General features: G+C 40.6%; 1 protein-coding gene across 5 annotated transcripts in view; it reads left to right on the plus strand.

Moving 5' to 3' along the window:
• LOC131989545 (receptor-type tyrosine-protein phosphatase delta-like) overlaps positions 1 to 14,086 on the plus strand; it is a 189,386-nt gene that overhangs the window by 106,497 nt on the left and 68,803 nt on the right. For all 5 annotated transcript variants that reach the window (XM_059354782.1, XM_059354783.1, XM_059354784.1 and 2 more), the window contains exons 4-5: positions 11,821 to 11,966; positions 13,892 to 14,033. In XM_059354782.1, the coding sequence (XP_059210765.1) occupies positions 11,821 to 11,966; positions 13,892 to 14,033 (288 nt within the window). The remainder of the gene's footprint in view (positions 1 to 11,820; positions 11,967 to 13,891; positions 14,034 to 14,086) is intronic.

The following is a 14,086-nucleotide window of genomic DNA, read 5'->3' on the forward strand; positions in this document are numbered from 1 at the left end:
TTTACGATTTAACTATTTCTCACTGCTGAGTTGTTGTTTTTTTTGTTTTGTAAAATAAAGTGACTGCAATGCAACATAACTTCTCAGTCAAGGCTTGACAGGAATTGTAAAATCCAACGATAATTTCTGTTTTAAAAGTTTCTGGCTATGATAAATGCTGTAATTATGGCATTAAAAAAACAAAAACAAAACATGCCTTTCAAACCTGTGGCTAGGTTGTGCAGTTCTATTTCATTGTTTTTAGCTTTTGCATGTTTTTCGCTCTGGCACACCTATTAGTTTGTATTCCTTCCCGAACATATTCAGGTAGAGACTATCAGTGAAAGAAGTAAGCCGTTGGTCATACATGCAGAGAGGCAGGCTGCTGTTTACTGCAACCTGCTTCTGTTCCCAGCTGCTCATGTACAGGGCTTCTCAGAAGGCAGATCTATCTGCCCGGTCACTGCTCTACATCTGTACAAGATCTGGAAATATTGATTAGGTGATAATTAAATTGTCCATCCCAGCTTGATATGGATTAATAATTGCCCACTAATGCCCTCTTGACATTTTGCTGTATTGACTCGATACTGTTTGCAGCAGTGCGCCAATAATTATGACGCTTGGCATTCTTCATTTTGCCCCTAATGAGACCAATCAGAGTTGGCTCGACTTTTGCCTAAGAATTAGAAAGGAGTGAAAGGGAGTTAGAAGCAGGATAGATTTTCTTGTAGGACCCATTATTTAATGCTTTGGGTCTTATCACAGAGATATTTTCTTATCTTACAGGAGCATGTCTTTTCTTACATTCATCATTTTGCGATGTGTAATTAGTGCTTTGTCAGGATAAAGATAAACTGTCATACTGTGTTGGTCCAAATCACGTAAAGAGGACATATTTGGAGAAAATAACATCACCACTAGGAGTACTATAAATACTAAGATGAGAAGGTGGTATGGGCACCGTGCCACATCACCGCTTCGACTTCCTCACTGCCATCTGTGAGTGTTCCTCCTCTGGCATTCTCACAAAGGCCTTTTGTGCTTTTTTCTTCTTTGTCCCTGTTTGCTAGGTTTAATTAGGTTATTTACTTGAGCCTCACCTCCCAGTGTTTCATTATAGTGGGCATTGCAGATAGGGCTTCACACAGGGCAGGGGCAGATAAAAAGTTAGGACAAAAGATGATAAATGTCGCGAGTGGGGACCGGAATGCAATCTGGCCGCCACGATGCAGAGATGCTCTAATGGCTTCCCAGCAAGGAAGGGGGAAGGCACTGTCGAGATGGCAACGTGATAAATGGTGCCGGGATGGCTGTAAGGACTGTAGGCAAGACAAAGAAAAAGAAAAGAGTCATGGAAGGAGGAAAAAACGAAGATGACCACAAAATGGAATCTAATTAATCTGGACTTGGTTCCCCCTCCTGACAAATTCAGTGCAGGAGAAGAAGGGGAAGGGAAATTGTTTTTTAGGGACGTGTTCTGCACCCCCCTTCCCTCCCTACTATTCCACTTTCCTCCCAGGTTGAAAAGGCAAAGGGACGTATGGGTTCTGACAATGCTCCTGCACCTGTGGAATGATTAATGACAGCGGACTCGCCTTACATGCTGCAGAGTGAAAATATCAGCTCCAAAAACGCACCAAGGAGAACTCTGCCATAAACATAATTCTTCTGCTGTTTACCAGTACATTACACAAATGTAGGTTTAGGAGTAAAAAATAATCACTGCGGACCTTTTCACTTAAGTACATAATGCTGTTTTTCTGTATTATAATGCATTTCCAAATGTTTTTTTTAGAATAAAATGCATTACTATAATATAAATTTATGTAAAAAAATAGACACAAAAAAAGCAAGAAGGGAAAGCGAACGTTTTTTATACAGGAATACAGTGGATAACACTGCATAAGTACCAGTATCTGATTAAAAGAGATGTATGTTGGAGAGATACTGTTATGTATATAAGTGTTCATGGAAACTAATTTACATGCCAGTGTCCTATGCTGTGACAAAAAAAAAAAAAACTACCTCTCCATCAGTTTGACCCTCTTCAAGTTGAAAAATTTGTCACTTTGTGTTCCCTTTATGTGCTTAAGTGTGCTAGATTTGCTAGAATATTCATGAAGTTAACAATCATGCCGAGTCAATGTGCCAGCTTACTATTTAACCTTTAATCTATGTGAGAAAACGGATGAAGTCATTACTTACTGAGGACCATAGTACCTTGTGGCATTTTGTGACAATGTCATTGGCTTTTTACTCTCTCTTCCTCGCAGTTTCACTACTCCACATTAAAAGCCAATAGCCCCAGCCATTACTCACAGTTGTGCTTTTAGAATAATCCAGATAACTGTGAAAAGGGCATTGTGGATAGATAGGTCTTTATACTTTTACTGGGAAATTTATGTCCCTCATCGAGCTGATTTATGATCAGGATGACTCCCTTTACAAATACACAAGCACATTATGTAAGCACACAATTACATTTACTATACTGTCTGTGCAATATGTCTATGTACATACACTTAATGCACATAAAAAACACACAATTTCACTCATCCAGTGGACTAGAGCCCATTACTGCTGGCAAACATTTGCACTTGAGGCCAGCGTCTTTGTGTACCCTCTCCCTCTGTCAACTGAGGCTCAGTTTGGCAAATGGTGAAAAGGACTAAGAAGAGAAGCGCAACAAACTCAGTCAGTCCAAAGGCCACATCTTCCGGTCCCCAACAGTCTTTTACCCTAAGGACCCTGGTCGTCTTTAGAAATCGACCCCTTTTTTAAACCGAGCCTCAGTGAAAATATGACACAATGTTTAGAAACACAGTTAGAAAAAAAATAGCATACATGAACTCTTATTTATATACTTTATCATATTATTATCACAACCAAAATTGTATTTAGCGCCTCTTTTTTTGTTTCTCTTTTTTTCAGTTGCTTCTTAAATAGTAACTCAAATTGTCATCTGTGGTTCCCTTTTAGACAGATTGACAGCTGGAACTCCACCAAAGTTGTGTGTTTCACCGCCTCGATCACGTTTGTTTTCATCACCTGTAATATGACGCAAATGTTTCCAAGGGTAAAACAATTATAGTTTGGCTAATCACCACACAAAAGCAGGATTTCAATGGAAAGTTTGAACTATTTGCAAAAAAGTAAAAACTTTTGGAACCAGACACTATGGTACATTTTCTTTTCTCACAGGTTGATGAATATAATGAATATAAATACACATTAAAACTTAAAACTGGCTCAAAAGCCGAGTGTCTAGTAACACCTACACACTGTAAACAGACAGACACATGCGTACACAGTCATCCTCTTTCCACTTCCACACATCTCCCGATGAATCATCCCCACATCCACACACATCAAGAAGGAGCCTTTCAAAAGTGATCTGAAGCACTTAATTTTGCTGGATTATTTTAATTATGTCCCCTGGGGGTTGTTGTTTTTTGCTCCTGAGGTGACATTGCACTGTTTGCTTCCAAGCTAACCCCCCCCAATCCCCCTTATCCACCAGTCTGACCCTGATACCACCCGCCCTCATTTGTTTCCCATCTGTAGCTCTTCAAAGACATAGCCACACATACACACGAGCTGAACCGTTTTCTTCAGGGGTTCGCAATTAAGAATTCAAAGACCTCAACTTAGATTTACTGCATGTGGTTTAGCTGGAGACATATTAATAATGTGTAACTGACAAAAACAACCCACTAATACGCAGCTAATATGTTATCCTGCAGTATTGCATGTCAGTCATTTAATGTAAAACAAACTAATTAAAAATCTAATAAAAAAAAAACATTATGAGTAATCATTTAAATTTAATTAATTTTTGCGATAATTTGGCATTTTGACATATCAAAAGCAACAGCTTAGAGGCAATATTTTGACCACAAAAAAACATTTAAATGCTAAGTGATTAATTATTTTATGAAACTTTGATAAAATCAAATTAAGCAGAGAGCCAGAAAGTTGACCAATTAAATTGTAAAGTGACAGCTTTAAAAGCATATCCCAAACGTGCCAATAAAATATTTAAGCTACTATTTCAGTCATACAATTACTGTAGCAGTTTCTGTTCAAAGCCAACATTTAAACCCTGCAGCAGGTACAGTACAGTATAAGAACCGCACAATACGGCTCTCAGTTAACCACATCAACCAAATAGCAGTTTCTGACAGTATTAAGGAGTCTTTTATGCTACTGTATTCTGACAGATCACGATCATCGTTGGCTTCAAAGAGAAAAAGGTGATTTTTGCCTCAAAAACATTTCAGTCACCATCATTTTTCATCCTCTCTTTTATGTGCAATACTCTTCCTTCACTGCTGCATAAAATTAGTGGCCTGTGAAAGGTCACTTTGGTTCTTGACTGACTGTTTGTGGTACCTCCCCTGCATATTCTTTGTACCAGTAATGGGTTTTGGTTTGAGGGTAGCCATGACACGCTGCACAGAACAATATGCAGAAAGATTGCCCTTTTTTTAGAAACTGTATTTCATTTGTAGTTTGATATGTTTTTTTTTTTACATAGTCCTTTATATTTATTCTCAACAGATTAGTGAAATATTCCTTTGACCTTAGAATGTAAAATGGAGGGAAAGGGGATGGTTGGACGTGCAGTGGACATGGGAAAGTTGTAGTTGAACGATCTATTTATTTTTCCAAAAAAGCTTAGTTTAGGTGTAACCTCGTTTGCTGAACTTAGGAACATTTGCTGGATATCTGAGCTGCTGAAAGGAAGCCAGTTGTCATCAAGCAGGATTGCTGGAGCATGAGCTAGTTTGCCTGTAAGCGCTTGAGAAAACACAGTGCAGGGAATGTGTCACTTCTTATGGCCTGACAACTGGCATCCATCGGAAATGGCTTGGCACTACTTATCCATAAAATTAGAGTCTGTTTAAATATACAATGTCGAATCCCTGGAATGATTTGCTACATAATCCATCTCTGCTCCTACGGAGACAAATATGAGGCAAGCTTTTCCGCTCCGTGGTCGAGGGCAAAGACAATTATGTGAAGTTTATGCTATAAAGAAATAGGACAGGCCCAAGCAAAGTGTAATTCTCTCTTGAATACAGCCAGTCAAATGTGTTGCTTATTTGATTTTCCATTCCACTCTTCCCATCTATATCTTTTGATTTCTGCTACATGTAGTGAAAAGCCAGCAGCTTTGCAGATTGTCATCTGCACATGCTGTCATGGTGATATTTTCTTATCAATCTCACATAAAGATTTCCATCACATGTGGCAGAAGCATCAGAATCATTCACAGGCGTGCTCTCCTATTATCTACACGTGTGGTTCCATTGGCAGTAAGCTGACATGGCCAAAGAATGTTTATCACTTTTGCCATTTTTTTTTTTTACATCTTTTTAAGTCTGTGCAGCCCCATGATAACTATTGGCCATTTTGCTGCAGCACTGCCATTTAATGAATCGTTCCATTGCCTAGTGGATAACAGAATGAACGAATGGCTTTCTGTGTTAGTGGCTGCCACTGCCTATCCTATCAGATAATTAACTTTTTGCAAATAGACTGCGCTGACTACCAAACAGAGTAAGCCTGCACAATTAGAATTACTTATCTATGTTCTCTTTTTTCCAGACATTGGAGGAAAAACAAACAAGACAAACAAATCCAAATTTCATACTTCTTGCTCTGCTGTTTTTTCCTCAAATGGTCACACATGAATTATCCCCAGATTTGTGTATTCGTACACAAATGAACACGTTATGAACGAGGGGGAATGTCTTATTGAAATTGAAGCTTCTGTGTTATTTTGCATATTTGCTTGACAACATCAGCCCAGATGTTCAGAATTTTCAACAGGAGGGTCTAGCGTTTTCCATCTCCCCCTCCTGCTTTTTTTTTTTTTTTCTCTGGCGGATGGTCTCGCGCCAACAGTGGCGCAATTCAATATTTATATGTTTCCTTCTGTTTGCTTTCCACCGCAAAGGGAGGTGGGCTTTCATGTGTCTGATTTGCCACAGCAGCGATTCAGTTCCAGCTTTTAAAGCGTTGGGGGCCGTTTGAACAAAGCCATCTGTTTGAGTGGGCCGTTTTATTAAGTGACAAACTGGATCCCTCTACCTCGCTAATGTGTCCCGTGGGAGATGGCGGTAGCTTGTGTGTGTGTGTGTGTGTGTGTGTGTGTGTGCATCTGGTAGAGAGACAGACACAGAAGAGAGCGTGAGATAGAGAGGGTACAAGTTTTCCTCTGCAAACATTGTTATATACCACAGAAGGGACTACATCACTGATGTAACTGTCATTGCACAACTGAAAGGTTTCTGCCTTTATGAATCTACAATGATAATTGAATAAGGGGGCCTTTCAGTTTCCATCTTGCCCCATGAAACATAGACTAAGAAGCACAGCACAGTTCTAAAATAACCCTTTATATTTATTTAATGGAACCTTCCAGAATTTTCTATTGTCCCCCTCCCCAATTTATTAATGTCATTTGCCCATTTGCAGTGTTCTCTCCATTCAGCGAGAATATTCTAAGACCCTTGAGCATGTCTGTCAGAGTGTTGCATGCATGTGCACGGTAGGTTGTGCACCTCTGGAGCCTTTTTCTCCCTAACCACCCCATCTCGTCAGAGAAGCTGTCAGTGCATTGAATGTGGGACAAGAGCATTAGCCATTCTTTTTGAAGCTGTTGCTGTTGTCTGTGCAAAAGTGCCCTATCTCCTGCAGAGCCCTAGCCAGAAGCTGAGACCTTGCATAGCAGTGCCACTGAGCATGAGTAACACACACTCACCGGGGTTAACAGAGTCCCATTGGAGTAAGATTTTTGCAACCTTAGTCACTGGGCTGAATATTTGGCAGGGAGAATACGCTGGTTTATTGTGTATGATTATGCATGCTGTAGTTTTCCGGCCTTTGAAGCCGTGTTGTAAGTGATGATATGCATTTATTTATTCACAGGAGACTCTTGGCGGCTTATGAGTCAAATAAGAGAGCCTGACCCTATCGCAAAATGGACCTGCAGCCCTAGTATCCAGATGCAGTCTCAATATTAATGTGTCATTAAGCTGCATTCTTGTATGTTCTATTGAATTAGTTTTACATAATGACTGTTATGAATTTTGCTTAGAGAGCACATTTAAGCAGTTGGGAAGGGAGGGAGCAGTGCAGAAGAAGACTTGTATTATGAACTTCATTATGTGTGACAAGCAGCACAATATTGATGGAGGAGCGGGTCCCCATCATTGCACTGCATTAAAACCTCTGCAGTGAATTAATGTACTATTCCTGATCCAGTAATTAACAATCATTCGGGGGCCATATCCCTTTTCAAGTAATCACTAATTGCAATAAGAATTTCAGTTTCCATTTAAGGCAAGATTACCGATGAGCATGCAATGCAAATCAGCCAACAGTTCTAATTAAGCTCCAATTCCTTTTCTTTCTTTCTGCTTTGTGAGCACATACAATGTGGAGTTTGTTTCCTCAGCATTACAAAAGACACATTTTTATCATAACGCTGCAGATAGAGAGTTGTGTAGTGCCCCAAGAAAACGGTTTATGTTTGTGTTTGTTCCACTGATTAGTATGTGTGGTTTATCTTTTTTTTTGCATTGTTTATCTCTGTGTTTGTGTGTCTGCATTACTACAGCCTGTTTTTATTTTGGCATGGGGTCAGATGTTCATGAACATTGTATAGACAGTTAATTAATCCATAGAGAGGATGTTGCTTTAGAAAACAACTGCATTCACAATCACCCACAACGCTGCACCTTTCTTTATTTGAATACAATGATCATGATATTGCTGCAATGGACTTTCAGAATACTTTAAGGATTACATAAAGTCAAATGTCCTAGGCAAAAATACTACATGCGCCACTTTTACCCTCTTCAAAAATTAGCCATCCCTTTGAGTTGTGACAATTCATCAATATCACAGAACTGATATGCTGCGGCTTAAAGATGTCGAATGAGGTTAATGGCATCTTTAAATGCTCCTTTCTTCCACCAGTATGTCCAAAATGGAGCAGGGTATTTGCAGACTGCCACCCAATGTGTTAGGATTAATTATCGCCCTCCACAACCCCACCTCACCCTGCAAGTTAAAGATTCAGAGAGGAAATGGCCCTTTTCATGCAAATGAAATTGAATATGTCAGTCAGTATAATTGTGAAAACCGAGCCGTCTTGGACTGGTGTCTGTGCCGAATAGAGGTTCCAACTGAAAGTGGGTTTATTAATGTTCTCCTCTCCACTCTCTGATTCATGCTCTTTAATGGCTTGGCAGATCAAACTTTAGTCTATTGCAGAGCCCTGATGACTTGAAATGTTTTGCCCATTATGAATGAAACCCACACTCTGATCTATTTGAGAACTGTATTTAAATGCAATGTTTGGCTGTGAGTTAAGCCGATATCAAACAAACTTGTAATGAATGCAGATCTGTAAGATGCTCTGAACTATCCTACTCCAACTAAATTCATCATGATGATGGAAAAATATATCATTAGCCTCAGTTACACAGTCCACTCATTCAGTCTTCCCCTGCAACAGGTACTTAAAGTTCACACGACATGTTGTGCCATGTAAACTTAATGTAGTTAAGCGCATTTTAAATTTTACTTTCCATTCATGTGGCATTCAAGAGAAAAAGCATTTAGCCTGAACCTAGGGCAAAAAGTTGCCCCAGTGTGTTGATAATCCCTTTAAAACGACTTGTTTGATTGATCGGACCGCTTTATTTAAATTGTAGTTAAGACCTCAAAAAAGGCCCAAATGATCAGGATAGTATTCAGTAGCAGCAGCAGTAATCAATTTTAATGGTTTATTTATGTACTACCCACATTGTTAAGGGCTTCCAATTTCCAATTATGTCTCTCCATTATAAATATATGTATTTCCAGTCATGAAACGGCCTGCCCCCTCAGCCCTGTAGACATGGGTGTTCTTAAGAACAGTAAAGGCTTTCAGTCAGCCACCAAATTATTAACATGGTGTTGATCCATGAAAAATAGAGCAAGGGGATGCTATGAAGAGCTTCTTCCTTTCCAGGGGCAGCAAAAGTGAACAAGGTTACATAATGACCTCGAGGGAAGCAGCAGGCACAGGTCCATGTCACTAACCTTTTAGCTCGTGACAGGCTTTACACTCCTCATTTGTTTGCCGGCGACAGCTTAGCACTGGATTAACAGGTGCCTAGCCACGGTATTAATTCATGGTTACCTCTCAAAGGAGACGCCAACATGCAGCAGAGGAATCAGGGGCTTTTAATGGATGGCTATTTAGATTTGTTTTATACGATTAGCAAAAGCAAAAACGTGCAAACACACTATACTGATTCAATTATTTTCTGTTAGAATTAACAAGATTGCAGATAAATCTTTCCACTTCCTTACGAGAAAAGCTTTAATGTTGTAATGGCTGTTGTAATTAAAAAAAAAAAATCCTGGTTCTGTGGTAAATGTTTTCTTTGTGGTGCATGAGTTTTCACAATGCTTGTTCATATCTTTTTGGTTGCTGTCAAGGTGCTAGTCATGGTATTGTTCAGAGAAAACAGAGGTTTCAATCAGCCACTGTCTACCTGAAGCCATACGAGGAGTCTACCAAAATGGATGTTTGTCAGCGGCAGACCTAAAATGGGGGTATGATGGTGCTATCAGCGGCCATGTCTGTGAAAACACCATTACCTCCATGTCACGCCTCAATCACTCCCCATTGTGCGATGACTCTCCCCCCACCCTCTCCCCCTCACCTCCAGTGCTGATCTCCCGTACATGTCCTAGCAGTCTATCACAGCCGGCGTAGGGAGACGCACCGAGCCATAATGGATGGCCCCGGAGCGAAAACAGCCCCAATAGCATATCAATTACCCATCAGCACCCTCTTGGCTGGATGCCAATGTTCACCACACCCCAGCAAAGTCAATGAGATAAGGTGCAAATGCAGATATAATGGCGCTTTTTGCCGCGTACAAATTACACAGTGTCAACTCCGCTGCCCACCTGTCGGATCTGTCAGCCGATGAATGAGAAAGAGTCTCTGGGAAGCGTGTGTGTGTTTGTTAATGTCTGTGCACACACAACACCGTGTGCATGTCATGAGGCAATCAGGTGATTTCCCGGACTCATTTGCCCAGTGGAAGCCCAGCTGCTTGCCTGTTTATCTGTTCGCCCTTTTGATTGCTGACCACACATCTTATGTCACCTCTCTGCGAATCCTGCAGGTTAATTTGTCCCTCGCTCGCAGCATTGCTGCCACCGCTGCTGCTGGGCAGCACAATCTGGGAGGGGAAATCAGTCTGCACAAAGGCACGCGAACAAGCACAATCGCACATTCTCACATGCACAGATGAGGTGATTCAGATGGTTGGCATTACTGCAGCTGTGTGGCCCCTAATGGCCTGCTGAAGTGATTGATAAAAGGCAAACAGTTGCTCCGCAGGGGGACAGATGGAGCTACACCTCCCACTGAAGCTGGCACTTGAGCTTCAGAGGAAAAATAGTAGGGGGATCTGACTTAGCACTATGACATTATTGCTATTGAAATGTGCCTTGATCTTCATGATAAAGCTGAAATGTAAATCTTAAAATCAAACCTAATCAGGGATAGACGCGTTCCTTTGATTACTAATCACTTTCATGTGTTTTGATTTCATTGTAATAAAAATGTTGCCTCATGAGCAGGAACTGATTGTCCTGCAGGAGAAAAAAAATGTATAACACAAATTTGGAATTGAAAGTAAACAGGGCATTGTTGTAATAGCTCACACAGCCACATCACACAATTATATTGAAGAATAATTTTACTTGGCCAACTGTTTTTCTTTTTTTAATCAAACTGCAGAAACAGGGTTGCAGCTCTCTTCACTGCTATGGAGTGAGAGTCTGACCAAATGCACCACAGTAGATGGGAACGTCCATGTCCGTGTCCACACAAAGCAAACACTGTTCCACTCTGCTATTCTCTCACCTCTACTCCCCTGCATTTTTAGCATTTTTATCCTCATTGCTTTTACACTTGACTTGTTGTTCTGAATTGAGGGACCAATTAGGAGCAACAGAATGCTCACATTGCCGCTCAGAGCATTGCGAGGACCTTATCAGGTGCGTGTCTCATTTGCGAGGGGCACAACCACCGTTCCAATTGGTGGTTTTCTAGAGATTAGTGTTGTCTGCTACTGAACCGATAGACAAGCTTCTGTTCCTCTGCAACAGTTTGGAAAATGTTAGCCTATTTTATAAGTGACACTGAAAGGCCACACGGTTTATGTCCAGACAGTGTGATGGGTAACAGTTTGTTAAGATAGGTTACTTAACTGCTGAGTGATGTGTTTTAAGAACTTTAAGAAATAATTCCCCATATAGTAGCATTATAAATTAGCTACCCACAAACAGCTTAAAACACCTAATTACATTTTCGAAAGCAAAGGGTTACAAAATAGTAGTAATTTCCATTAAAGCATCCCCTGTAGACTGTGATGTGAACTAAATGATTCTTTCCCACAAAAACAATGTCCTTTTATCCAAGAATTCCTCCTTAAGCCCCCCTAAAAAGTCTGTGATCCTTCAAAGATTTCAGAGTTACTTAGAAATACTCCCAGAGTCAAGATAAAATGCCCTCTGTCCTTTAACTTCTGATCTCAACCACTGATCATCTGTATCCACTTGCACAATAAAGTCAGTACAATCTCTTGTCTTGACCTCCAAAGACAATCCTCTTAACAGCCACATGCTGAAATCTGCAACTTTGTTACTTTCCAGTGCGTGCGGCTTGATAAGAGAGATTAATTGCTCTGTCTGCAAAGCTTAGCATGCTCACTAACTATTTTTGTTATCTTTTATTCTGTTTCTGTCTTTCTCCAGCACCACCAAAGTTTTTAAGAACCCCCAATGACCAAACAGGCGTGCAAGGAGGCGTGGCATCCTTCATCTGCCAAGCTACAGGAGATCCACGGCCGAAGATTGTGTGGAACAAGAAGGGGAAGAAAGTCAGCAACCAGAGATTTGAGGTATTAGGTCTATTGTTCTGATGTAAAATGCTCGACAAATGGGAATGCTTCAGCACTGCTTTTGGCTCTGCTCACACATAATCCATTGCGCCAAGCCAGCTCGCTTGCTTTTCGCCCTGACTTGCCACCACGCATTAGCAGGCTCTAATAACCATGCTGGCCAGGCTTTTAAACATGCATGAGTTTTAATGAGCAAGTGCACAAAAGATCTGGGGACAGATTTGTAATTAAATAAAGGACAAGAAAAGAGCAATTGGACAGAAGAAAAAACAACTTGTGGTGTGACCCAGATACCTACATTAGCATCACGCCACATTTGCCAGCTTAATGCAAAGTGAAAGGGGAAACAGCGCTTTCACTTCAAAATATCCTTTTGCTTTGTGGCATCTTTATCTAAATGCATGTCCTACCCTCCTTATTTTGGCTGAAGCTTTGATTTCTGGTCAGCTTTAATCTGCACTTCGGCTCAATACCCATGAGAAATAACACATCATCGTAGAACACTGATAAGATTTCTATTAATTTCTGTGTCAGTCTTCGGGACTATCATGGTGTCACTTTTTTCCCCCTCTGCTCTAGATGCCATATATTTGCTTGCTACTGCACAGCAGCAATGGCTTAACAGAGCTTGGAGATTTAGTCCCGCCTCTTCTTTGCATCTCATGCCCACAGAAATCTAATCTTATCAGAGTTCATCACGTTTGCATTGCACGTTGTGCTGAATGCTAACACGCTAGTTTCCATTCTGTCATTGCCTCACAGGGCTTGCCTGCTGCCATCATTCCGTGCCCATTCAATCATGCACTGCCGCCTCATCTTCTAACAAAAACCCATTTCCTTTTAGAAGTCTCACAAATTCCTTTCTAATTCTGCTGCTTTGACTAAGAAAGGAGGCTGTTTTTTCACCTGCTGTCAGCTTGAATGCCAACACCGCTTTAGCTTGGCCAATGAAATGTTAAAGTGTATTGTAAACTAACACATGCAAAGATATACTGTGAACTTTTAAAATGTACCTAGGCCTATGAGTGAGTTTGTGCGTGTGTTTGTGTGGGTGTGAGTGAGTGAGTGAGTGAAGCGGAGGTCCCAGGCCTATTTTTGTTATTGAAATCTACCTCTATGCTTAAAAGAGATTGAGTTATGACACAGGGCTTTCTAAAATCAGTGAGTATACAACATGTAGCATGCAAAAATAGCTGAATAAGCTTCAACAAACACCTGTTTGTAAGCATTTTATGTGTCGTTCGTCCAATACAGTCGGTCCTGTCTTTTGTACCACAATGTCACCTCATGGTACAACTGTCCGTTACCGTTTATCAAGCCACCTTTAACTGTTTGTGCTTGTTTCTGTCCCATTGACACAATCCAGTGTGATGCATTTTCAAGGGATAGAATGTTAACTTTAAGAGTGGGACACATTCAGATTGAAATTTCACTCTTCAACCCGATATCCGAGCAAAAATTCTGACCATGATAAATTTCCCCATTCTTAAAGTTAGTCAGCCGCATCAATTTCTTTGCCAACTAATGCACAAATTAGTGGTAGATAGTAAATTAGCTACTAAAAGACAGCATGTCTGAACACATAACAGATGGACATTCCTACAACCCAAAGGCTGATTGTTAAAAAAAAAATTAAAATCAAATACGCTCACTACCTACATGTGCCTACAAGCTTTCTAATACTGCACAGATCCTGATATGACTTGTACATGTTTAGTACCACATTATCGACAAATTGACACAAAATCACTAATGTAAGATAGGCAGCAGCTTTTGTTTCTGTCATAGAAAGCACATTGTGTCTCACCATCAATGTTGTTAGCCAAATGTCCTCGACATTGTTGTCTTTTTTCTCTGCGGAAGGTCCCTCGCCCATTGTGAACCAAAAAATCTCCTTTAACATATCCTGTCTCTCGCACCTGCAGGTGATAGAGTTCGACGATGGTTCTGGTTCAGTGCTAAGAATTCAACCATTACGCACGCCCCGAGATGAAGCCATATATGAATGTGTCGCCTCCAACAGTGTTGGAGAGACGAGCGCTACCACCAGACTCACTGTTTTACGTGGTAGGTCCTTGTCTGCAACCCAAAAAGAAAAAAAACACACACACCACTAACAT

The sequence above is a fragment of the Centropristis striata genome, chromosome 17 (genome assembly GCF_030273125.1).
Source record: "Centropristis striata isolate RG_2023a ecotype Rhode Island chromosome 17, C.striata_1.0, whole genome shotgun sequence".
NCBI classification, from domain to species: Eukaryota; Metazoa; Chordata; class Actinopteri; order Perciformes; family Serranidae; genus Centropristis; species Centropristis striata.